This window comes from Lampris incognitus, chromosome 17 (assembly GCF_029633865.1).
Source record: "Lampris incognitus isolate fLamInc1 chromosome 17, fLamInc1.hap2, whole genome shotgun sequence".
NCBI classification, from domain to species: Eukaryota; Metazoa; Chordata; class Actinopteri; order Lampriformes; family Lampridae; genus Lampris; species Lampris incognitus.
Window position 1 is genome coordinate 17,338,078 of NC_079227.1, and position 25,859 is coordinate 17,363,936.

A 25,859-nucleotide genomic window follows, 5' to 3' on the forward strand; every position below is an offset into this window, starting at 1 on the left:
CAAAAAGGGAGCAATCCTGGCCTGTCCTAAGGCGTCACCTACCCTGTAGACACATCTTTATTTCTCGCCATTCCCTCTTGTGATTGTGAATGAGGCAACCACATAACAATCAGAGACGGCTTATTTGCTGGCATTGCAATGAACTTGCTGTTTCCTACACAGTATTGCCCGTGCAACTTTAACTTGGGTTTGAAAAGGGAGGGAGAGAGGGCACTCTGGTTTTCTAGCTTTTCTATCAGAGCGGAATCTCCATTTATTTTTTCCATCGACCAAATAAAAAAAAAAAGCATTACAAATCCATACCAGCATAGTTAATTGAAACACGGGCTTTTCGTGAAACATACTGCAAAGACCTGCAAAATATCAAATATAGAAATAAAAAATCATTGTATAAAGGTTCATTTTATCTGTAGGTGCACACAGATGGCCAGAATCAACATAGGTGGACTCCAGTAATATTTAACCGGCATCGCTGCCTTAATATTGGCGATGTGGCCTGAGATATTTTTTTTATAAAACTCCCTATGGAGAACGCAAGCCATTTCACTGTGATGCAGGAAGGCGACCGCCAGAGGGCGACTCTTTTACATAATTTATTTGGTTCAATCCGAAATCTTATCAATTCATATAGGATGTTTTATTCCATATGCAACAAATGACTGCATGCTTTTATATGTCACAGTCCCTTCTAGCTATCAATAATTTAGGAAAGACACTCGTGTGCACACTTTAATGAGTCAAAGAATTTCATGTATATCGCCTATAAACAAGCAATTGTCTAAACCCTAAATCCAAATTCCACAGTGTATGGTTGCATGTCAGCGCAACCATACAGTTAGGGTAAACCTATTTGCAATTAGACATACTGAGCACAGGCGCCGTTTGCGTTGATTCAGTGGGCTCACTGAACCTCCTAGTGGCCGTAGCCAAAACTGCACCTAGGGGTTTAAGGCCATAACAACACAGAACTGATAATTACTTGTAATGCCTTGCTCTATAATAATAAATACAATTGTGTGAATGTGATTATTTTCATAAAACATTGGCTCTGGTCTAATTTCCAAAGTATGGCAGGCTGCATATGGGCACTCTCACATACGCACCTATGACAGGCGGGAGAGGTTACGCGCTTCTTCAGCTCACCACCACTGCCTTGAAAGACTTTCTGACATGATAAAATAATGGATACACGCTGTTTTTGTTTTTTGTTTTTTTTTTTTTGCGAAAAAACAACCATACCAGCTAGGCCCAGAGAAGAAACTCTCAGTGAGACGGAGTTAAGCAGGCCTGGTGAGAATACCGCTGTAGTTGCCAATGTTAATGGCGGCGGGGTAGGTCTATAAACTAGCCTGCAAGGCTCATCTCTGGAGAAACGCTAATAGCTGGGATCTGTATCTGGTTTACTGTTGGGTTTTGCAGTTTGTGCGAGTTCGGTTTCTATGGTGATTCTCGCAATATTCCATCACTCATTGGGCATATTAGTTGAAATATGAAAATGCACCTGCTGATATCAATCCATCCATTATCCAAACCGCTTAGCCTGCTCTCAGGGTCGCGGGGATGCTGGAGCCTATCCCCGCAGTCATGGGGCGGCAGGCGAGGAGACACCCTGGACAAACCGCCAGGCCATCACAGGGCCGCGGCAGACGAGGAGACACCCTGGATAGGCCGCCAGGCCACCACAGGGCCGCGGCAGGCGGCGGACACCCTGGACAGGCCGCCAGGCCATCACAGGGTCGCGGCAGGCGAGGAGACACCCTGGACAGGCCGCCAGGCCATCACAGGGCCGCGGCAGGCGAGGAGACACCCTGGACAGGCCGCCAGGCGATCACAGGGCCGTGGCAGGAGGGGAGACACCCTGGACAGGCCACCAGGCCATCACAGCGCCGCAGCAGGCGGGGAGACACCCTGGATAGGCCGCCAGGCCATCACAGGGCCACGGCAGGCGGGGAGACACCCTGGACAGGCCGCCAGGCCATTACAGGGCCGCTGCAGGCGGGTAGACCCCCTGGATAGCCCGCCAGGCCATCACAGGGCCACGGCCGGCGGGGAGACACCCTGGATAGGCCGCCAGGCCATCACAGGGCCACGGCAGGCGGGGAGACACCCTGGACAGGCCGCCAGGCCATCACAGGGCCATGGCAGGCGGGGAGACACCCTGGATAGGCCGCCAGGCCATATGTATCAATATTTTCATGATATTGCGTGACTTCGCCCCGTACTCAGCATGACGACACTAAATTTTCATGTAAACTAAGCCTCTATTGTATACATTACATTTTCTCTTTTTTTATTTTTTGCTTTTTTAAATTTTTTTATTTTTTGTGAGTCCCCAACCTTAATGTTCAAACTGCGCCTATGATAGGTTTCAGGTTTCTGGTGCACAGCTTTGTTGGTGGAGCTGCAAATTTCTGCTAATATCCACAGCTGTCTTTCAAACCGCCTGAAACGCAAACGATCCCGTATCACTCCCTGTTCTCAGTAGCAGCGAATCCACTGTCCGTGGTTTGACACTCACCACACACGCCTCTGCGCTCTCTTATCTGTGCCAAAAAAACCCGACACGTCGTTTTCTGGGGGCAGAGCTTTACGCACGGGCGTTGCGCTTGGATAGACGTGCGATTGCGCCCAGAAAGTTACATTTCTTTTACGATTCAACGCTTGGAATAATTTCTTTAAGTTGTCTTTCGCGTCTTTGGCAAAATAAATCGTAAGTCAATTACGTGGGGAAAAACAAAACAATCCACAAACAATCAAAGAAGCCTAATTAAAGTCTGCGAGTGTGCGCATCGGAAGAAATTGAGTCATGTCCGGCGAAGAGGCTCAACAAGAACAACAACAAGCCGAACAAGAGAATAGGACGCAAGATGAGGCTCCTTCTGCTCCCTCAGATGAGGCGCAGGAGTCGCGACCCGCGGAGGAGGCGACAACGCCCGCGGAGGATGTCACCGTGCGTGCTCTGGTTCTGACGGGATACGGAGGCTACGACAAAGTGAAGGTGCAGCTGAAAAAGCAGCGGCTGCAGCCCGCCAGCAAGGAGGTGCGAGTGCGGCTCCGGGCCTGCGGCTTGAACTTTGCGGAGCTGCTGGGGAGACAGGGCATGTACGAGCTGCTGCCCCCTCCGCCCGTCACGATGGGGATGGAGGGAGCAGGAGTAATAGAAGCCGTGGGGGAGGAGGTGACGGAGAGGAAGGTGAGTTTGGTTTGTCTCTTTTTGAATGGACCCATGTCAATTTCCCTCGTTTGTCACTGCCCGTTTAGATTGGGACTTGTTTGAGGTTCATTCTACAATCAATCAATCAATCAATCAATCAATCAATCAATCAATCAATCAATCAATCAATCAGAATTTATTTGTATAGGACTTTTCATACAAACAAATGTACACAAAGTGCTTCACACAATAAAACAATTAAATCAATAAAATCCCCCCCATAAAAAAGAAATAAATAAAAGCACAGGCAAATTTTAGAAAAGTACAAATAAGTTTAAAACTGAGTTAGTAAAATAAATAAAAGTGCCATAAACACTGATTAATTAAAAGTAACAACTGAGCAGAATATGTAAAAATAGCAAAATATATAAAACACACACACACACACTATGAATTTAGCTGTAGGCTGTTTTAAAAAGTAAGGTTTTTAACCTGCTTTTAAATGTGTCCAGTGTGGGGGCCTCTCTCAGGTCCTCAGGCAGGGCGTTCCATCTACTTGGGGCATAAATAGAAAATGCAGCTTCCCCTGCTCTAGACCTAGCACGAGGGATGGTTAAAAGACCACTGCCATTGTACCTGAGAGTTCTTGCTGGTTTATAGGGAATTAACATATCTTTTATATAGCGTGGTGCAAGGCCATTTAGCGATTTGTATACAATTAAAAGCATTTTAAAATCAATTCTAGTTTTAACGGGGAGCCAATGCAGAGATTTAAGAACAGGTGTAACGTGCTCATACTTTTTAGTTCTGGCGAGAACATGTGCTGCCGCATTTTGAATTAATTGTAGTTGGTGCACAGCTGATTTTGGGAGGCCGGTGAATAGTCCATTGCAGTAGTCTAGTGTAGTTGTTATAAATGCATGGATTCATTTCTCACAGTCTGATATTGATAGAAAGCCCCTTAGTTTTGAAATGTTTCTAAGATGGTAGAAGGCTGATCTTGTGAGATGATTGATGTGGCTCTTAAAATTTAGATCGCTGTCCATGATTACACCAAGATTTCTAGCTTCACCTTTGCACTCCAGAGACAGAGAGCTGAGATGAGCTGCAATTCTCTGTCTCTGAGTCTTTGCACCAAAAATAAGTATTTCTGTCTTGTCTTTGTTCAGTTGTAAAAAGTTATCTGACATCCATAAAGTAGTATCGTCAATACACTGAATTAGGGAACGTATGGGAGCGAGGTCATCAGAAGATAGGGATATGTACAGTTGTGAATCATTGCATAATTATGGTAATTTATTTTGTGTTTCTGTATAACATGTGCAAGTGGGAGTATATAGAGATTGAATAGTAGTGGTCCAAGAATCTAACCTTGGGGTACCCCACACATTATACCCACTTTGTCCGAGGAAAAGTCTCCAATAGACACAAAGAACTGCCTGTCCTGAAGGTATGTTCTAAACCAGTTGAGAACCGGACCAGAGAGGCCGACCCATTTTTCTAATCTCTCTAGCAAAATATCATGATCAACAGTGTCGAAAGCAGCACTGAGATCCAGGAGCACAAGAACAGAAAATGTATTAGAATCCGTGTTCATATGCAGATCGTTCACAACTTTGATAAGTGTTGTTTCTGTGCTATGGTGAGATCGAAAACCCGATTGACAAATGCCTAGAAGGTTGATAGATATTAGATAGTTATTAACTTGAGAATAAACTGTTTTTTCACAGATTTTGCTGAGGTATGGTAAGTTGGAGATGGGCCTGTAGTTGGTAATAACTGTCGCATCAAGATTACTCTTCTTCAGAAGTGGTTTAACAACAGCTGTCTTAAGTGCTGCAGGAAATATACCTGCCTGAAGAGAGTAGTTAATAATTTCTAAAACATCATGTGCTAAGCAATTAAAAACATTTTTAAAAAAGCTGGTAGAGAGAGGATCCAAGCAGTAGGTGGACGACCTGAGCCGCCTAACAATATTGTCTAGACTTTAAAGGTCCAGAGTGTCAAAGTGAGACATGGCGCCAGTGATATTTCTGGAGAACTGGAGGGTAGGTTCATTACTGGATCTTGAGGTACTAATGTTCTGTCTAATGGCAATAATTTTTTTATTGAAGAATGTAGCAAATTGCTCACATATTTGAGTGGACAGCATCTCTGATGGGTTTGGAGATGGTGGATTAATAAGTCGGTCAATAGTGGAGAAAAGCACTTTACTATTGTTAATATTTTCATTAATGATTTTAGAGAGAAAAGATTGTCTGGCCTTTTTAATTTTTTGCAGTACTTGTTCAGTCTGTCCTTGTACATTTCACGGTGAACCTGAAGTTTAGTCTTTCTCCACTGTCGTTCTGCTTGGCGACAGTCTCTCTTAAGCTGCCTAATAACCACTCCATTTCTCCAGGGGGCTTTTTGTTTTTCTATGTTTTTAGTTTTAACAGGTGCAATGTTGTCAAAGATATTTCATATTTTTGAGTTGAAGTCGTTCACAAGATCCTCAGTTTGTGATGACATGAACGGCGACAACTCATTTATGGTTTTCCAAAAGGTTTCAATTGTGTTATTATCAATGAAGCTTTTTTGATTATTCGAGTGCTCTTCTGTTGTACAGGAAGAGTTGAAGAGTTGTACAGGTAGAGCAGAACAGCAAACACTGAAGATGAAAGTTGATGATGATGATAATAATAATAATAAAAGTGATAGTAATGCTAATAGTAATACTAATACTAATCATCATACATTTCATTTACGTAGCAGCTTTCGTTCAGTTTGTTTCGCTTCAATTCGGTTTACTTCAATTCATTTCAATTTATTGCCATTATATTGTGAGGGGCAGGGCAGGGCTGTAGTCAGCCCACTAAAAGGGGGTTGTGTCTTTTTTCCCCCTCAAAAAGTGTATCTATTCAATCCAAACACAGGATACCTTATGCAAGCCAGTCTATTACCTTCTATGACTGCAAATACTCTTATCTTTTTCAGCATACTAGAACTTGTAATCTAGTGGAAGGATCGGCAAATTATGGATATTTCAGGCTTAAAAATATCATAGTGGCTGTAAGCTTAGTTTGTTCCGAAGATAGCATCAGCGGGGGTGTAGTCCAGAAAGCAGGTGTAGTGAAAAGTCTGAGTTTGTTAACCCTGAGACGAGGGAAACGCTGGGGCTTTCCGTCCCAGAAACAGAGGTAACTCTAACGCTGGGTGGTTACTGAGTGAGATGCCGTGGTAACAGACCCAACGGAAACGGAAAACCCACGAGTTTCCCCCCATCTTAGGGTTAACAAACTCAAGACTTTTCATGAAACCTGCTTTCTGGAATACACCCCTGCTGGGGTTCAATACACTTTATTTGGACTTTTTGGACTTTTTATTTTTTGGGGTAGGTCGACCCCATCGGTAACCTCAACCTGCCTTGGCTGCAGCCATGCAAGGGGCACAAACAACAAAAAGTAGACTTGAGAACTCCCACTTGGTACAGAAAGACATACCATATTTCCAAATCAAGGAAAAAAATGACAGCAAACATAAAGCATATTGAAAAGTACTAGAATGTGCGAATTACTAATACGTGATATATTTATATGTAATGTCATGTAATGTATATGTCACCTGGCCGCGTGACTAACCATGGTTGAAGGTGGCAGACGGGTCAGGTCAGTAGCAGTGCAGCTCAAGGTGTGCTACATCAGTAACAAACAGACAAGTTATGACAGGATACAAAAAAGATATGATAAAAAAGCAGTTTAAAAAGAGTGCTTTGATACAACAGAGAGTCGAAAATCAGACCATAATAAGAGACATCCGACAAAATGGTGGATGTGATAAAAAGCGATAAAAAGGATAAAATAGTGACTTAAGTCAAACCCATTCGATTAGCCTCTCTGCTTTTGAAACATTTGTATGGATTGGGAGCCAACTTCCCGCAGACTGTAAATGAGTGGCTGTGGAAATTTGCCGTAATCAGTGATTTATTCTGTTTAGACGATCTTCACACTCTTATCACCCGCACATACCTGCAGCTACTGCTTGATAAGAGCTCGATAGAGGTCAACTGAGGCCACATGGAATGACAAATATCTAAAATACTCTGCGACATTTTGAGCTCTGTCCAATCATCGGTATTGGATATACCGGCTGAATTAAGTATCTACGGCTGCCCCTAAATTTACCCTGTTGCCCTCTGTTAAACGATTACAGAATTAGGAAATGGTGTCTGAATTGTTTGTCCATATCAGCCATTGTTGGTGAGCTTTCACTTTACGTGGTTTTAATGGCACTTCAGTTTTTTAGCGGGGGGGGGGGGTTAGTTGACAGGATGAGGAAGGATGACATGTGATAAGGACATAGGGGACTTGAACTTATGTCACCGTTACATGTGATTGCTCATCTTCCTGTCTGTGTGAGACACAGTAGTGTGGCAATATCGTCCCACAGAGGTTCATATAAAGGGTGTAACAACACTAGCAGGCAATCCCCATTGCGTTATATCTCAGTAGTCAGCAATATATTTCTTACTGGGGTGTTTATTTGTGCCTCCTATGTAGGAATGCCTGCGGCGGGGCCATGTTGATTTTTAACTCGATTTTTCGGTGGGTAGTTTTTGCAATGAAACAGGAAAGACATTTTGCTTTTCATCCAAATGTCTCTGTTCTCATGCGAGTAGGGGAAGGTTTGTTTCCATTTCCCACTTCTCAAGTGAACGGGTTTCGTTCATACCGCTGCGCCTTTATTTTTTTTTGAGTGTACCTGTTTGCCGGTTGCCGTGTGTCATGTTGTGTGATAGTATGGTCTGTTTTTAACACTTCTGTTGGTGATGCTATGTTAGCTCGCCCACTGTGTGACGTTGGTTATGGTCACGTGATTCTCCTCCTGTAGTAGAACTATTCGGTCAGTAAGCTTTTCAGAGCTTGCGTGTGATTGGCTGTAAGCCTGTAGGCCCCACCCAGTCATTTCTAGGCCCGCCTACAAATTTTCTAGCTGTAACAATCAAACAACAGACCTTAGAGGACTTAAATGTCCCTTTACAGATACCACACTTACAAGTGAACTGTAAAATGAGGTACTGAGGTTCAAAGCACCCACCGGCCCTCACCTTAGAGCCGGAGACGGTATCACCGCCGTTACAAGAGCCTACATAACTGACCTATGAATCTGCTATCAGCTGTCTACCCATAAGCCCCGTCTTCAGTGCATGTGTGAATGTGTTGTGTGTGTTTGAGTGCATGCACAAACACACTTGTGTTATACTGTTCACTATGACTACTAAAGGCATGCCTGTGTTTGTGGAAATGCACTTGCATTATTTGGACCTCCTCCCTTTCCCTTGGTGCCACTTTGGAATTTCCCTCCTCTTCCTCTCCCTCCTCCTCCTCATCCTCCTACCCCACATACTGCACCCATATCTCATCCTTCTCGCCTCTCTTTCCTCCATCTGTCCATCCATCCTCTAAGAGCAGGAATCCTGTAGCGGGAGTGGAGTGGTGCATTCCAACACCATTCTTTCTCGGGAGGGAGTAGTTGGCCACGAGACAGCAAACCACAACAACAGCAGTGACAGCAGCAGCTTAGGGAGGACCAGATAGACAGAACAATAGAAATAAAGGCCAGCTGTGACTGGAGAGAGGGACCTAAACTCGTTTTCCTTTGTCCTCGGCCGTGTCTCTTGGCTGAAGTGGCCGTTGCTTCACCAGAGGTGAACAGGAGCTCTTGGGCGTTTCACACGATGTGGTGGAACAGATGTCTTGTACGAGACCCCCGTTTTCCAACATGACACTCCCGAGTCCCTTCCAAACCATTTTCCTGATTAACCAGTGGATACGGTTGAAATTGAAAACAGCCAAAACGTGTTCTCCATTGAATTCAAACCTGCTTACGGAGTGGACTGCAAAAAAGTTTGACGATCAAGTTTTTCGATCGGTGTATTATGCAACAAGTAGACAAGCAGTTTCAACACCGTGTATACGTCACTGTTTCAGTAACACGTTGCAAAATTGTGCAAGTTGTGTGTTTGAAACGTTAGATGTTTGTGTGTATGCATGTGTGTTTGTAAATGGATGTGTCAACATGTTTGGGTATGCTTGCTGTGTGTGTTTGTCGACTGTGTCTATTGTCTGAGTCTGTGTGCAGCAGGAAGGCGGTGCGGCCTGCAGATCCTTAAGCTGTGTTAACAGGAAGCACCGTAGCATTCACAGTCACATCAGACTTCTTTCCTGTGCCCAGCAACACCAACCAAAATGTTTTATTGAGTTGTTTTTCCTCCGCGAGAACACAAACGAGGAACAGCACAGACCTCCCTCCCCGTGTCTCATTTACTTTTCTAATGTTCACACACAAAACGTTTCCCGGCGTGGTCTCAAAGAGTACAGTGTAGTCTGCGAGGGTGTTGGTTTGGATTATGCCTTGAGTTAACAGCAAGTTCATAACGTGCACGATTACAGTAAATTAACGGGCGCTATTTTGTAGCTTTTGGCGGCACCTGCAATCCACACGGTTACGCGTAGGGTGCATGGATGACTTAAGGGAAGTGTGCCATGGAGCTCATGTGCTGCTGTCGAATGGAGAATTGACAACCCCCCCAACACACACACACACACACACACACACACACACACACACACAACCTCCACTCCTTTCCTCTTTCTCTTTTTCTCACTCTCTCGCTCTTATTCTCTCGCTCTCCCCCTTCAATTCTCTTGGTTTTCCACCTCTTCCTCTGCCCCCTTCCTTTGCTTCTCCCTCTCCTCCTCTCAACTGACATCACCCCATTCATCAGTACCTTGTTTCTGTCCACCCCCTCATCGCCTCCTTATCCTCTGCTTGCAACACTGTCAACAGGCATAGCCCTAACCTTTTTATTTCTCAGCTGGAAAGGATGTTTCTGAAGGGTGTCCTTGTCCACGGCATACTAGGTAAAGCTTTACTAAAGCAGCCAGCAACACGTAAAGCAACTTGGTTATGTTTGTAAGTGCAAGATACAGTGTGCAGTATGCAGTACACAGTGCGAGATGTTTGAAGTTGTCTGCCCGCTGCCTCAAAATTCAGTATGTCTGTGAGGATCGATACAGCTCATCTTATCTTGCCTTGTCTTTTCTCTCTCCTCTGCCTTCAGGTGGGGGACCGCGTCATCTTGATGAGCCAAAGTGGCATGTATCAGGAAGTGGTGATCGTGCCCGTTCACTACACTTTCCCCATGCCCGACTCAATGAGCTTTGAGGAAGGTGCCGCTCTCCCCATTAACTACTTGACAGCCTACATGATGCTGTTTGAGATGGCCAACATTAGGCCAGGGAAGAGTGTTCTCATCCACATGGCAGCAGGTAAGATACAAAGGCGTGCGCGCACACACACACACACACACACACACACACTCGCAAAACTATACTTGTGGGGCCCCCTTATTGACTACATTCATTTCCTAGCCCTTAACCCTAACCTTAACCATGCAAACTACATGCCTAACCCTAACCCTTACCCTAACCTTAACCTAACCCTAATTCTAACCTTAACCCTAAATCCAAGTCCTAACCCTAAAATAGACCCTTTTACTTGTGTGGCCCCATAAAATGGCCCCACAAGTTAGGTGGGTTCTGGTTTTTCTATACTAATGGGGACATTTGGTCCCATTAGGATAGTTAAACATGGTACACACACACACACACACACGCACACGCACACACACACAGAAACAGGTTTTGGGGGCATCCAGGTAGCAGAGCAGTCTATTCCGTTGCCCACCAACACGGGGCTCGCCGGTTTGAATCCCCGTGTTACCTCCAGCTTGGTCGGGTGTCCCTACAGACACAATTGGCCGTGGCTGCGGGTGGGAAGCTGGATGTGGGTGTGTCCTGGTTGCTGCACTAGCGCCTCCTCTGGTCAGTCAGGGCGCCTTTTTGGGAGGGGGGGGGACTGGGGGAAATAGCATGATCCTCCTATGTGCTATGCCCCCCTGGTGAAACTCCTCACTGTCAGGTGAAGAGAAGCGGCTGGCGACTCCACATGTATCAGAGGAGGCATGCGGTAGTCTGCAGCCCTCCCTGGATCGGCAGAGGGGGTGGAGCAGCGACCAGACGGCTCAGAAGAGTGAGATAATTGGCCGGATACAACTGGGGAGTAAAAGGGGGAAATATCAACAATAAAAAGGAACAGGTTTTGCAAAATTAAAAAAAAGAGCAAGCCTTTTCGCAAACACTCTACCTTTTTTTCAACAGCAAATCAAATGCAACATTTTTCTGATCACACAGACTCAAATGGACACGACATGTTTGCTTGCACACCATCACAGAAGATCAGGCTTTTTCAAACCAGCCGAGCAAACAGTTTCCTGTCTTCCTGGGCGGGCGCTGTGTAATATTTTACAGCTCGGTCATTCTAGGTCACTAATTGCCTCTTTGAATGCAGCCACATGTCTGTGTAGGAAATGAGCTGCCAAGAGACCTTGGGTCAAAGGTTTTGTGAGTATGTGTGTGTGCACTGCAGATTCAGACATGCATGCATTTGTGTGTGTGTGTGTGTGTGTGTGTGTGTGTGTGTGTGTGTGGGAGGGAGAGAGAGTGTGTGAACCTTTGGTTACACAGTTTGGCAGCTCCTTTATTAAATATCAACATTGATCATTATCAGGCATGTTGCTTTGGCAACACATGACATTTCCAAAAGCTGTTGAATTTGCTACCAGACCACAAAATTGAAGTGTAAGTCTGGTGTACTGTGGCATATGGCCAAAAACTTGAAACACCACATCACAAAAGACTACATGCTCCGTATTGACAAGAAAAGACTCAGATGGAAATGTTGAAAACACTCACTGCATCAGTGCTGAGGTTATTGTAATCACGTTGTTATTGTACATTATTTTAGAATAATTCAAACAAACTGATAACATACAATTCAGAGGAAGCTTCTGGCACTTTTCCTCTTCTGTTTATTCACTGGAAAAACTGAAATTTGCCTGCCTCCCAGTAGGCTACAACATGACTGAAATGATTTTGTGACTGTCATAAATTGCAGCCATCTTGCACCATGGGTGAGTGTGTTGCTGCCGTGCACAGAAACCCACACAATTCAATGTAGACTCAAAACGTAAAGACAGAACTTCAATAGAAACAGCAGCTAAATGACAACTGGTTGAGCCAGTACCATACGGTATGCATCATTCTGTGTAGAGTCAAGTTTATTTGAAAATATATTGTCTATTTGTGGGCGGTTCGATGGTGCAGTGGTTAGCATGGTCACCTCGCAGCAAGAAGGTCCTGGGTTCGAACCCCAGGGTAGTCCAACCTTGGGGGTCGTCTCGGGTTGTCCTCTGTGTGGAGTTTGCATGTTCTCCCCGTGTCTGCGTGGGTTTCCTCTGGGTGCTTCAGTTTCCTCCTACAGTCCAAAGACATGTAGGCCAGGTGAATCGGCCATACTAAATTGTTCCGAGGTGTGTGTGTGTGTGTGTGTGTGTGTGTGTGTGTTTGTGTGTGTGTGTGTGTGTGTGTGTGTGTGTGTGTGTGTGTGTGTGTGTGTGTGTGTTTGTGTGTGTGTGTGTGTGTGTGTGTTGGCCCTGTGATGAACTGGTGGCCTGTCCAGGGTGTCTCCCTGCCTGCCGCCCAATGACTGCTGCGATAGGCTCCAGCATCCCGCGACCCTAATTAGGAAAATGGATGGATGGATTGTCTGTTTGTCCAAACCACCTTCAAATAATGAGACAAATACAACACTATTTCCTCTCCCAGTAACCATAATGTAACACTGAGTGTTAAAAGTTGTATAATTTGTTTGCAGTAAATACACAATCATTGTTTTAATGGCTGTATTTTGCTTAGTCGCACTATTGAGTATTGGCATGTATGATAACATGGCAACAGACGCAGCAAAGCATTATGAGGCAGTTACGTAGGTTGGGTCTTGCTAGCTAGTCAAGCTCTTCCTCTCAGTCCGAATTGACCGCAAGAAGCATCACTTACTCTCTTGGTGTGGATTGTCTTGTCTGAGTTCCATGTAGTTTTTTCTTAGTAGTTTTTGACCTCTTTTGGACTCGACCTCCCCTACACCCAAGCAATCTCCCCATCACTGCTCTGTATAAAAAGAACTGTTGTAGGCGTCCAGACGGCATGGCGGTCTATTCTGTTGCCTACCAACATGGGAATCGCCGGTTTGAATCCCCATGTTACCTCCGGCTTGGTTGGGCGTCTCTACAGACACAATTGGCCGTGTCTGCGGGTGGGAAGCCGGATGTGGGTGTGTGTTCTGGTCGCTGCACTAGCGCCTCCTCTGGTCGGTCAGGGCGCCTGTTCGGGGGGGGGGGACTGAGGGGAATAGCATGATCCTCCCACGTGCTACGTTCCCCTGGCGAAACTCCTCACTGGCAGGTGAAAAGAAGCGGCTGGCGACGCCACATGTATCAGAGGAGGCATGTGGTAGTCTGCAGCCCTCCCCGGATCGGCAGAGGGGGTGGAGCAGCGACCGGGATGGCTTGGAGAGTGGGGTAATTAAATGGGTACAATTAGAGAGAAAAAGTGGAAGAAAAAAGAAACTGTTGTGCAACCATTGTTTCTGGTTTTGTCTATATTAATTACTACTACCTGTAATTACTGTATTGTGCAATTTCCTGTTCGCCATATTGCTTCTATGGACAGGCTGATAGACTGGTACAGTATACAGTATGTGTACAGTGATATGTATAGCGTGCTATTTTCATGGTTAATTTGCAAAATGTTGTAAGAGATTTAGCACACATTTCTATGGTTTCTATGTTTACTGTCTGTGCCACTGTGTGCTCCTTTGTAGGTGGCGTTGGCATTGCTGCTACCCAGCTATGTCGGACTGTGCAGGACGTGACTGTTTTCGGCACGGCATCCGCCAACAAACATGACACCATCACCCAAGGCGGAGTCACCCACCCCATTGACTACCGCACCAAGGACTATGTGGATGAGATCCGCAAAATCAGCCCTAAAGGTGAGATCAGGGACTCTTGTTATCTTGTACTTGGGGGTGCCTGTCATGGGTCCCCACTTCTGTCCCTACTGTCAATTTTGAAATCCATGCACACAGACTTGAATGTCAACTTGAATATTAATTTGATGCTGAAAGAAATAAAGCCATTCTGAGACTCTCTTTCTGTTTCTCCTCAGGAGTGGACATAGTCCTGGACCCACTGGGAGGCTCCGACACCCAAAAAGGCTACAGTTTATTGAAACCAATGGGACAAATTATAGTGTTTGGTAAAAAGCCATAATATGAGACATTAAAAGTCATTTACATTTTATGTAATAGATTTATAATCTTAAAACAATGTTAACTTTCATTTTTAAATTTAAGCTTATCTCAGAAAAATCTAATTCTGTATTCAAAAGTTTTATAGTTTGGGATTTTGGAGAGAAAAGGAGTGGTGATGCAAGACTGCCAACAGCCGTTTTACATTCTCACACCACCAAATGAAATGTTCCCCCATAGTCTATCATTATATACAAGCCTGATGGTTTTGGGTAAAGTAATTCCCTTTTCTTTTTTTTAAACATCACTATTTTATTGTTTCCTGTCAAAATTTCCCCATTCAGAATATAAATTTGTTAATCTTTTCATAATAATGATAAAAATCTGACCACAGTTGCAACAGTAATATTTTCTAACATCACCATTTACTTTAATTGTCATGCATCATGTGCTGTCTCTTACTGTGATGGCTGTTATTTATGTTGTTATTTATTATGATGGAGAGTTAACGGGAAGGTTTACAAGGTGGTTGTGAGACCAGCTATGGTATATGGTTTGGAGATGGTGGCACTGACTAAAAGACAGGAGGTGGAGCTGGAGGTGGCAGAGTTGAAGATGCTAAGATTTTTGTTGGGAGTGACGAAAAAGGACAGGATTAGGAATGATTATATTAGAGGGACCCCTCCCATCACCATCACACTATGCAGCCAAACTGAATTTAATGATAATATGTTAAGGCAAAAAAGTTATCCGTTGTCACATTACAGGTGGATTTTATTCTGTTTGACTCTATTCTACTCTATTTGATTTGTTTCTATTCTATTGTATCCCCTCCCCCCCAAGGTGCGGCTAATGCAGTGACAGGCCAGAAGAAGAACCTCCTGGCCCTGGCTAAGACCTGGTACAACCAGCTCTCTGTCAGCACGCAGAAGCTGATGCAGGCCAACAAGGCCATCTCTGGTTTCCACCTCGGCCACATCAGAGAGGAGGAGCTCATCATCAGGACCATGACCACACTGCTGGATCTCTATAGCCAGGGAAAGATAAAGCCCCACATTGACTCATCCTTTCACTTTGAGGAGGTTGGTTCAAAAGAATACTTTTTAAACTTACTTTGCAAGAAGGCTTCGCAGCTTTGAAAGTTGGCAAGAAAAAAAAAAGCTTCTGAATGAAAAGCCGTGTGTCATGCATGTGCTTTTTATTCTTTAGCAAGAATTCGATTTGGCATGTAGAAATGTGTAATTTAGTATTTAAGGTTTTGGGTAAAATCATAAATTCAGTATTACTTATGTAAGCTTTTAGTTTTGGGCTGTTTTGTGTGTGTGTGTGTGTGTGTGTGTGTGTGTGTGTGTGTGTGTGTGTGTATGTGCGTGCATATACAGCTTATCAAAGATCAAGGACCATGTTCAGAACAGGATGGAAATGGGTCAATTTTACCCACACTTCCCAAATGATGTAACCCCAAATACATCACTTTACTCCAGACCCTTCAGTCTTACTCTACATGTCTCTGGGCCTCGACTCACCCCACAGCTTGCATGGTCAGGGTTGGTTTAGATGAAATCAGACCTAAATACCTGATCTTGGTTTTGTCTTCTCAGTGCTGAGGATGGCTGGTGAAACTCTTGTTTGAACTGTTTTATTATCTGGTTAGATGGGGGGGGTCACTGCCATAGATAAGAGCCTAAAACGAGAGTGTCCAATGAGAGTTTACATTTCAAATGTTAACACAAGGGTGCAATTCAGGTAGGAAGTATCATTATCAGTGTATAAATGATAATAACCGCTGAAAGGTAACACAATGTGTGCTTGTGGTTCAAGCGAGTCTCTCTGCGACTGTTACCTACATCCAATTCAAGTCGAGAGTTAACTTCCTCTTTCTACTGCAGCATCTCATTCAGAAGCGAGCGTAGGAGCTAGAACATTTTTGTCAGTAGCGACATGTTGTAGGTCAGAGTGTTGCGATCAGAAACCCCACCGAAAAGTTGACACTGTGACACAGGATGTGAGTGCCTCGTAAATGACATCAGTGTCATGGGTACCTATCTGCCTGACTGACAGCGACAGGCCAAAGTCCTCCTGGCTTTTCCACTGCATATCGCTTTGAAGGCTGTGAAACACTGAAACTGTTTGACGGAGATTATTTTTTGTTGCTGTTGTTGTTTTCCACTGATAAAAGCAAGATACTGACACCGGTGACGCGAACCCGTTGGAAGCTGTCGACTCCAGACAGGAGGTGCGCCAACGCTCGCCGTGTGTCAGAGCTCCTCTCCATCACTCGCAAATCGTGGCAGACGAGTGAACCTCGGTCACCCCGTCAGATGAGATAGTCCTCGGCAACTTGTTGCTAGGTGACGGGTCATTGTTGCCGTGGTATCAGCCATTAGGGAGGAGAGGAGGGGGGGTGGGGGGGAGGGTTGCGTTTGGAGTTTCTGTAGATCCAGGGCTAGACAGGAGTCAGAGGAGGAGGGGGGGGGTTATTTGCCGAGCGTGACGATGGAAAATCCTCTGTGTGTGTGTTGAGAGATGGGAAAGAGGCAAATGCTGAAGAAGGGCAATGATAGGCAGCAAGTGTTGTTTTCATTTCAAATTCCAATCTTTGCAATACACGCTTTTCTGTCTTGAATTTCTTTCTTGAAATAAAAAAAAAAAAAAAACCCACATTATTTGGTGTCCCAGTTCACCGTTCCGTACATACATGCACGCCCGTGTCAGGAGGTGGCCAGTAAGGATGACTCTATGTACAAGGGTCGAGAAACGCTGTTCAAACCCGTTGTGTATGTGTCTGTTTTGTTGACTCCTCCGTCTTCTGTCAGGTGGCGGACGCCATGAGACGCATGCACGAGCGGCAGAATATTGGGAAAGTCATTCTCCTCCCCGAAGCCAAGAAACAGGGAAGTGAGGTCACGAGTGAGCCCGCCGCCGCAGAAAAAGTGGACCAGTCAGACGCGGCAGCGGTCAATAAAGAGAAGACGGAGGAGTCTGATGCAGCGGAGGGCAAGGCGGAGGAAAACTGAGCGTTTGTTTAAATGGTATTGTCACACGCTCGACTGTACAACCGCCTCCACACACACACACACACACACACACACACACACACACACACACACACACACACACACACAAATGAAAAGAGGAACAAGAACCGGCGTTAGTCCTTCGAGTTTGTCAGTATTTTCCAAAGTCTGTCTGATGATTTGTGGCACAATGTGTCATGTGTCTGTACTGTGCTGTCAGTAAATATAGACGTGAGCCCTGTTAGGGGATACCAGTGGAGATTTGCAAGTGAGGATGCGTTGCTCAAAGTTTGTAAGGATGTCATCCCATAGTCCCCCCCCTTTTTTTTTACTGTACTCCCTTCTTCTGTGAACGATGTCGGACTGTTTGGTAGCATCGTTAGTTTAACATTACGAGTCCCTCATAGCCTGTTTTGGTGATGCAGCAGTTCAACATGGGAATGGGGGGGAAATCACACCATAGTGTAGAGCGGTGGATTTTAAAAAAATTTTTTTTACTTCTTCCTCACATTATAAGTGCACCAAAGGGGGAAAAAAAACCAAATTGCATTCCTAATGCCAAGCTAACTGTGAATCAAGACCTGCGCCTCCTCGCTTTTGGGTTATTTGTAAGCAGCATCATGCCAAAGTTTGGCTTAAAGCGTTTTGCGCGTTGTACACAGGTTGGCGGTTCACTTCGACGTCTGGGGGGCTGCTCCTCCTCTGTGATTTGCCTTTCGATATTTGCAGCGCCTCTTCTGAAATCCAAAAGATTGATGGCAAGCTTACAGAACTGGGTGTCAGCTCAAGGTGCACTCCTCCAGATAGACTTAGACCTCTTTAGGGGGAAACTGGGACCGTGTCGCTGAGTTTTATGTCAAACAACAGTCTGACATAAAATTGCCATCTTAATGTTCTTGCCGCTCGTGAAGTGATGCTGAGAGAGTCGTAAATATCCCTTGATTATAAGGTGCGTGATAACACTGTCGTTTTTTTAGAGGCGGCACAGATGCGAATTTCAATTCAAATCACTCCCGTGTTGATGGATTAGCAAGCTGCCGTGTGTGTTTAACAGCGCTCTTCATAATGGGCCGAAATGGCTGAAAGTCAGCGAAGTTTCCAGAGAATTTAGATGTTTTCTCCATATGTGGATGTAATTCGATGCGTTGACACAGAAGACACGACTTGTAGGAAAAAAAGAGACGGCGAGGGATGGAGAGAGAGAGAGAGAGCGAGAGAAAGAGAGAGACAGAGTAAGAGCCAGGGAGAGAGAGATGGAGAGAGGGCGAGAGAGGCAGAGAGAGAGTAGGAGTGAGGGAGAGAGAAAGACAGACAGAGAGCCAGAGAGCGCGAGAGCGAGGAAGAGAGAGAGAAGGGGGCGAGAGAGAGGGAGGGAGAGAGAGAGAGAAAGAGAGCGAGAGAGGGCGCTTTCCTTCCACTTCCACCACAACAGCAGCACACATTCCTTTCCTCCCTCTCTTTCTCTCTGTCAGACTCTCCAGATAATAGCCTCTCCCCAAGAGCCCTCCATCTCCCTCCATCTCCAGTTTGTCTTGCCCTTTAAGATGTCTCATACGTCTCATACGTCTCATACGTCCAACATGTTTGATAGATATTGGGGTTTTTTTTATACCCAATTGCGAATGTTCAATGACAGTGGTTGCATTTTTCTCCCTGACCTGAGAGCATTGTTAGAATTGAGTGTTTTCCGCTCTCCTTGGTGTGAAGTAAAACCCGGTGTGGAGTTTCAGTGGGAGCTGGAGTCACATTCTGATTCTCTGCCTACGGCTTGAAGCGGTGTTGCCGTTTGTCCTATGAGACAAAGGTGGGCCGGGGGGGGGGGGGCTACCCTCAATAAACACCCGGATTCCCCTGTTACCAACCCACCATCTAAAATATAAAAAAATAAAAATAAAAAAAAGATGCTGGTTTTGTGTTAGTGCCCAGGTCACATGATCACAAGCACTTTACGATAACGTCATTGGTTTCAGATTGGCATGGCTGCAATTCTTACAAGAGACCTCATAATTATAGACCCTGAGCTTGGATCCAGATATTTCATTTCTCTGCGACCGTAACGATCATGCGTTAATGAGGGGAGACTGCTAAGGTGGCTTGGGTACAATATTTTCAACTCTCTACGACTACAAACAAGTTTCTTATGCTATAGCCATTTGCGTTAATTTACCAAATTACGTCTCCTTATCCTCATGATTGTATACTAGATGTAAACGCTAAATATTCCACATTTTAGGAACAATTTGAATGCCATCCTCAATAACCACTGGCTCTCCTTTTAGCCACCCCATACAACATTCTGCTGGCCTGACGTCACTCTTACTGCCTTTGTGAGCCGTCCAAGTCTGTGTGGTGCAAGTGTAATTTGTGCTACTGCAATGTTTTCATGATTGAGTGACACTTTATTCAACCTCGAATCTACTAGCCATATATATCAGCTAACGTAGAAGACAGTTGTTGCCAATCTATTTGGGTCAAAGACGCGATCCTGAATTAACCAGAGAACAACATTGCCATTTGTTATCTCCAACGTTCAACCAGTGTCTTCAACTCTATCACACATGTGCACGCAGCATTCAGGAAACTGTTGTTGTACTGCACAGGACCATTTACAGCTTGTTTTTACATGTCATTATTCTACTTGTTGTACAGCGAGCAGTTGCCTGTCTTTGTCGTTTTAAGAAACACATTTTCCCCGCTTGTCAGGAAACTGGAGCCTATATATCAACACCTGGTTACACTGTATTCAGTTGGATGACGTTTTAATGAATCCTGAGGGCCAAGTTGCGGCAGCAGCAGAGAATAAGTATGTCGATTCTATCAAGACAAATACAGCGCAAACAGTTACACAAACACAACGACTATACATTGAAAATATTACAGCGGTTATGTAAATAAAGCTACAAACAATACAGTAAATGCTGCTTGCAAGTATATTAGAAGTACTACATGGTTTGAGAGATGGAAGGCGTGCTGATGCGTTCAAGGTGCTACTTTGTTGGGAGTACGGGACTTAAATTTAGGCTACAAATTTGCTTATTTCTTTATTTTTGTACACACTTGAATACTGTTTGCATGAACAAGTAGCATTAATTGTCTGATGTGTCATTTAAGTGTTGCCAAGTGTTGTCCACTAAACATTTAAATGGTTTAATCGATCCTACAGGCTCTGAATATACAATTATGGAATTCATGAAAGTGTGCTTTTTGCTGCTGTGCTGCAACATGGCTTACCTGTTGTTCACGTCTTGTGAACTGAAGATAAAACATTGTGTATTACTGATTAATATATATATATATATATATATATGTATATATATCTCTTTAAAGTATGTCTCTATGAAGATGTTCTGTCTTTGCGCTTCCTGGATGTGTTTGAGTAAGTCAGTAGCGCCCCTTTGTGGTCACTTAAAATAGGACACGGACGCGCGCACGCAAGATCAGCGTACACTGCTGCCATGTCAGGCTTAACCCAGGCGAACCTTTACTTTTTGATATAATCAAAGAGTTGGACCACAGTGTAGGTAGGAGCTTGCTATGACCTTTGACCAGATTAGGCATTTACTTTCTTGACCTTCCAACGAGTGGCTCAAAGGATTCCAGCGTAAATATGACCAGTTCACCTTATGGATTAGACTACAACTATAATATTTTTTGCATGTTTACATTCCAAACGCTGCATGCACCGTCAAGTTATTCCTGCAAGGTCAATGTCCTGTCAACGGAGCTGAAACTGAAGACGACTTGGTCCGAAGACTTGCAAAATCAATGTCCTCACCTGAATTTGATGTTTTGAATTGTTATTGTATAGCTTACATTATTGTTTTATTATGTTTACAAATAAAAAAAATATATTTCCAAAAAGAAAAATTTATAACAAAGTGTTATTTCCCTTATTTCGCCCCCCCCCTTATTTCGTTTTAAGCGTGTGCCTGCACATTGTTTTTAATGACAATAACTTGAATTGAATTGAATGGAATTAACAGAAAAAGGAACAGGGTGAGGTGGTACTATAGGTAATCTCTTATGGTACATCCAATATGGCTGGCAGATCGCGTTGTGATAGAACTGTTCTTTGTGAACACAACTTGGCAGCTTTTAACGTAGTTACCTCTGAGATGTTCAGAGGAATGAAGCCTCCTCCAAGGCAATAGAAGAAGAAAAAAAGATGTCTCCCACTTGAATCATACCAATACCCACGCCCGTAACAACATCTTGAGTCACTCCGTGGAAGCCATCTTAAGTGTACTCGCCATAGGACCAGTCAATAATAAACGTTAAAGGGAATGCCCGCTATGCGCTGCGGGGGGAGTCTCCTTCTTAACAGTCTCGCCGCGTCATTGCGATGCGGTTGCTGGGGCCGGGAGTCCGCCGTATCAACCCGTTCTCATCTGGAACAACCACATGACCGCTACTGGTAAGCCCTTTGTTTTTGTTGTCTTAATTGGCCGCCGTTTCTCTGTCAGCGAGCGAGGTTTTGCCGTTAATTTCGCCTTTTAATCCATTGCCTTGTAAAATGACACAAGCAAAGATCAGTGAGTTACTTGAGAGAACGCCGGGCCAAGGACGTGTATCGGCAAATTTGGTAACGCCGGATGACTGCCCTCCCGTACGTCCGTGGCGCCGCGTTCCCGCGACGAAAGCGGCAGTGCTGCAACAGGAAAAAACGCGTGCGCTGTCAAAAACGTCGGTTTGTAATAGGCTGCCGTGTCGGTAGTGTATAGACAGTACGTACAAACCAATCCAAACAAATTACATAACGATTATTTTTAATTTCCTTGGGTGGAGCGGAACGCGAGGTCCCGCTTTAAGGGAATGGACGCGCATTCCCGCGACGCCACGGATCTAGGGGATACCTACTCTTTTAGGGATTCAAAATGTACCATACAACTCCAAGGGTAACCTCACACGAATACCTCTCGCCTGGTTTAAAATTAGACGGCTTAGTCCGTACATGTGCTCTATTAATAGAGTAGCCGCCGTGGCGAGGGCGAGCACGCACTCGTTGCCACAATACCATAATAATGCGTTGGAGTCATCTAGCGGTATGTGAAATGTACAAGGCGGTGTAGACCACCTAAACAGCCCCTGGCCCGCTTTTCTTTTCTTTTTTTGTGTACACACTAAGCAAGCCACTATCACAACATGTATAGAAGTATAAAGCGCTTGCATGCGTGTGGTTTCTGCGTTATATAAAGCTGTGTTGTATTTTCGCCTGGAAAACAAGCGCTTGTACCAAAGTCGTCATTTGCTGTCTGTATGAATGGCACAGAGGGTGAGCAAAAATCCCGGGCTGTAACAGTATGGATTTGGACTGCATGGTATGCGCCTTAATTCAACAGTGTTCTTTGTGGCTGTTGCTGTAAATCTTAACATGGAAGAAAAACATGGGTCTTTGGCTTTGGTGACTAATTGCTCTGTCATTCTTTTGCAATAACGTATTATTTTATAAACACAAAACAAACCAGCTAAATTATATTTGTGGTGATTTTTTTTATTATCATTATTATTTAACTGTTGAACTGATTTGAATCTATGTCTTAGGGAAATGACTTTATAAGGGGCTTTTCGTTTCAACTCCCTGTTTAACTTATGGCCGGGATACGTTGTGATGTAACATCCTTTAAGTCCAGCCTTTTCTCCTCACTCATGTTACAGCAAGTCTGGACAGTAGATGTCGTGTGCCTGAGCGCTATCTCCTATGTCAACATGGCACTGCTCCGAGATCTGGTCTGCGTTTGAGCACCTGGGCTTTCCCCTGAATCTTAGGAGAGTGAATGGCCACGTGGTGTAGTGAAGTGCTCCTCACGAAACAGCACGAGCTAGTAGCGCGCGCGTGTCCATGGCTCATCTTTCATACTGTAGCGAATTCAGGGGAGGGCAACCACAGGAACTGCCACAGGCGGGGCGCGAACCCGTATCCCCCGCACCGCGGGAGACATCGCTAACCGCTCGACTAAAGGGCCAGACCCGTCGGCCAGCGGCCAGCGTGTCTACTTATCCATGCACGTTACTATACTATTAGACCCCCATCCATCCATTATCCAAACCGCTTATCAGCCTAAAAGTTTTTGTGCGCAAGACAGGGTTAGGGTTAGACCAAAATGGTCGCATGGCAAACCTTTTCTTTTTGGAAAGTTCAACGTCACGTTAGATTTGATCGCATTCGTGCAAGGGTCCGCCTAGGAGGCTGCGCATCCTCAGACCGACAGGCAAACCGTTTTTATTAGGTTGTTTTTTTCTTTTTCAGCTTGAGCGCTGCATGTTAAAAACTCCCCCCCCCCCCCATATTTCCTGTTCAATCAACTTGGGTGCTGCGCAAAAGTCTTATAACGACAGGAGACCGAAGTCAGATTCCATGTAGTGCAAACCTACATGGCCAATAAACACGATTTTGATTCTGATTCTGAAAAACACTGGTTTTTCTGTCCGCTGCTAATCTCGTGCACTACTGGGTCTGTCAGGCTAATATGACTGTATGATCAAGAACCTGTCATTGTTGAAGTGATTCAAAACCTTTGAAAAACCCGTTTTATACCGCAGTTGAGTGCTAACTGGTTTGTCAGCTAAATCCGAGCACAGGAGGAGAGATACGCCGGGCGGGGATCTGCACTCTACTGAGTGTACTCTCCTAGTTGTAAGGGTGTTTATGTATTCCATAACAAAGACAGCCCAAGTGTAGTTAACATTGGTGGAGTTCTTATTCAAAGCAAATGAGTTGATCCCTTCAAAGTCAGCATGGGTTTCTTGGCAGCTGCTGTCGAAAGCCACATGCTCTGTACATTTTGTCCTTTGTTCCCTTTGTTTGTTCTAAGCTCCTTATCCCTTCCTTCCCGCTTGTAAACACAATTTCCCCCCATACAGAGCATGACTTAATTATGAGTGGTTATAGATACTGCTCCTTCCCTCAGCCTCGAGTTATGTCAGCCTTGCAATTTAATCAAGCTCATGTAGCAGTATAAGGCCCAACAACCTTTTTCCTGCAGTGGGGCAAAAACAAGCCCAAGAAGGTTGCTGATAGCTAGCATCTCACACGCTTACTGACCAGATCTTTTATTTCCACCCTCCTCCTTCTCTTAGGCAAGGGAAAGCCGTCGTATCCTCCTGCCAAACATGGCTGCTCCTGCCCACCCCGCCCCTGCTGTGGCGCCGCCCAAGCGCTTCCTCGTCCTCTTCGACTTCGACGAGACCATCGTCAACGAGAGCAGCGACGACGCTGTGGTTCGCGCCGCACCGGGCCAGCAGCTCCCGGATTGGCTGAAAGATTCCTACAGGGAGGGGCACTACAACGAGCACATGCAGCGGGTCCTGGCATACATGGCCGAGCAAGGGGTGTCGGAGGACTCCATCCGATCTGCGGTGGAGAACATCCCACCCACACCCGGCCTGCAGATCCTCCTTCAGTTCTTGCTGACCCACCAGCAGGACTTTGAACTGGTGGTGGTGTCTGACGCCAACATGTACTTCATCGAGACCTGGCTGGAGCATGCTACGGTGCGTCACCTTTTCCAGAGAATTTTCACCAATCCGGCCAGTTTTGATGCGGCCGGCCGGCTCGTTCTGCTGCCCTTCCACTCCCACTCGTGCCCACGCTGTCCGGAGAACATGTGCAAACAGGTGATCGTACGCGAATATCTGGCGCGGCAGCAAGAGGAACGCGGCGGCGTCCCCTTCCAGAGGGTGCTCTATATTGGGGATGGGGCCAACGATGTCTGTCCCTCTCTGGCTCTGGGCCCCAGAGACACGGCCTTCCCGAGGAGGAACTTTCCAATGCACCAGCTGCTGGAGAAAATGCAGCAGTGCCAGCCAGCAGCTTTTAAGGCCAACTTAGTGCCCTGGATCAGTGGGGAGGATGTGGTGGGCCATCTCAAGAAACTGGTGGAGGAGAGATGAGATGTGTGTGTGTGTGTGTGTGGGGGGGGGGGTAGACATTTCTGACTAGCCCCCAGTTCTGGAGAACAGCAGGAGATTTACGATTTTCCTGAATTATACCGTCATCAGACCTGGCACAACTAATAAGGACAAGTGCTGTTTGCAGATCGAGTTGAATCGCATATCTTTATGTTGCCCTTTTCTAAAAACCCTTTATTTAACCATGTCAAAGTCAAGTATTAAGCATGCTCTATTGTTGGTTTGAAGGATTTGAGATTGTATGCGGTCTTAGAAAAGCCCTCATAAGAATGCCAAGCCAAAAGGTCAGCAGTAAAGAAAATCAGCACATAGGATATATATATACATATATAGTATATACGCAGTCAGCAAAGTACTAGTTCTTGTTCCTGTTCAAAACACTAAAGGAACCTCTTAACCAAAGTTGTGTGTAGTGTGCCCTGGAATGAAAATAATTCGTTTGTAATACGATAAGTCCATGATCACGCACCATCCCCCTCAAAATGAATGTAATTAGCTCCTCGGCCAACGGTCCACAATATTTAACTAACCCAATTTCATGACATTTCTGAGGGATCTATAATTGGGTTGGCTTTGGAATTTTACCTCTT

The 25,859-nt window shown here is 45.1% G+C and overlaps 2 protein-coding genes across 2 annotated transcripts; both read left to right on the forward strand.

Annotated features, from left to right (window-relative positions):
* Window positions 1-2,600: 2,600 nt before the first annotated feature.
* Window positions 2,601-21,228, forward strand: LOC130127265 (synaptic vesicle membrane protein VAT-1 homolog). Its single transcript, XM_056296847.1, has 6 exons — window positions 2,601-3,193; window positions 10,257-10,464; window positions 13,916-14,086; window positions 14,263-14,352; window positions 15,188-15,426; window positions 17,161-21,228. Exons 1-6 carry the CDS (start codon window positions 2,807-2,809, stop codon window positions 17,359-17,361), a joined length of 1,296 nt encoding a protein of 431 aa, XP_056152822.1. The 5' UTR covers window positions 2,601-2,806; the 3' UTR covers window positions 17,362-21,228.
* Window positions 21,229-21,712: 484 nt separating this feature from the next.
* LOC130128028 (probable phosphatase phospho1) lies at window positions 21,713-25,251 on the forward strand. Its single transcript, XM_056297739.1, has 2 exons — window positions 21,713-21,775; window positions 24,439-25,251. Exon 2 carries the CDS (start codon window positions 24,472-24,474, stop codon window positions 25,249-25,251), a length of 780 nt encoding a protein of 259 aa, XP_056153714.1. The 5' UTR covers window positions 21,713-21,775; window positions 24,439-24,471.
* Window positions 25,252-25,859: the final 608 nt, after the last annotated feature.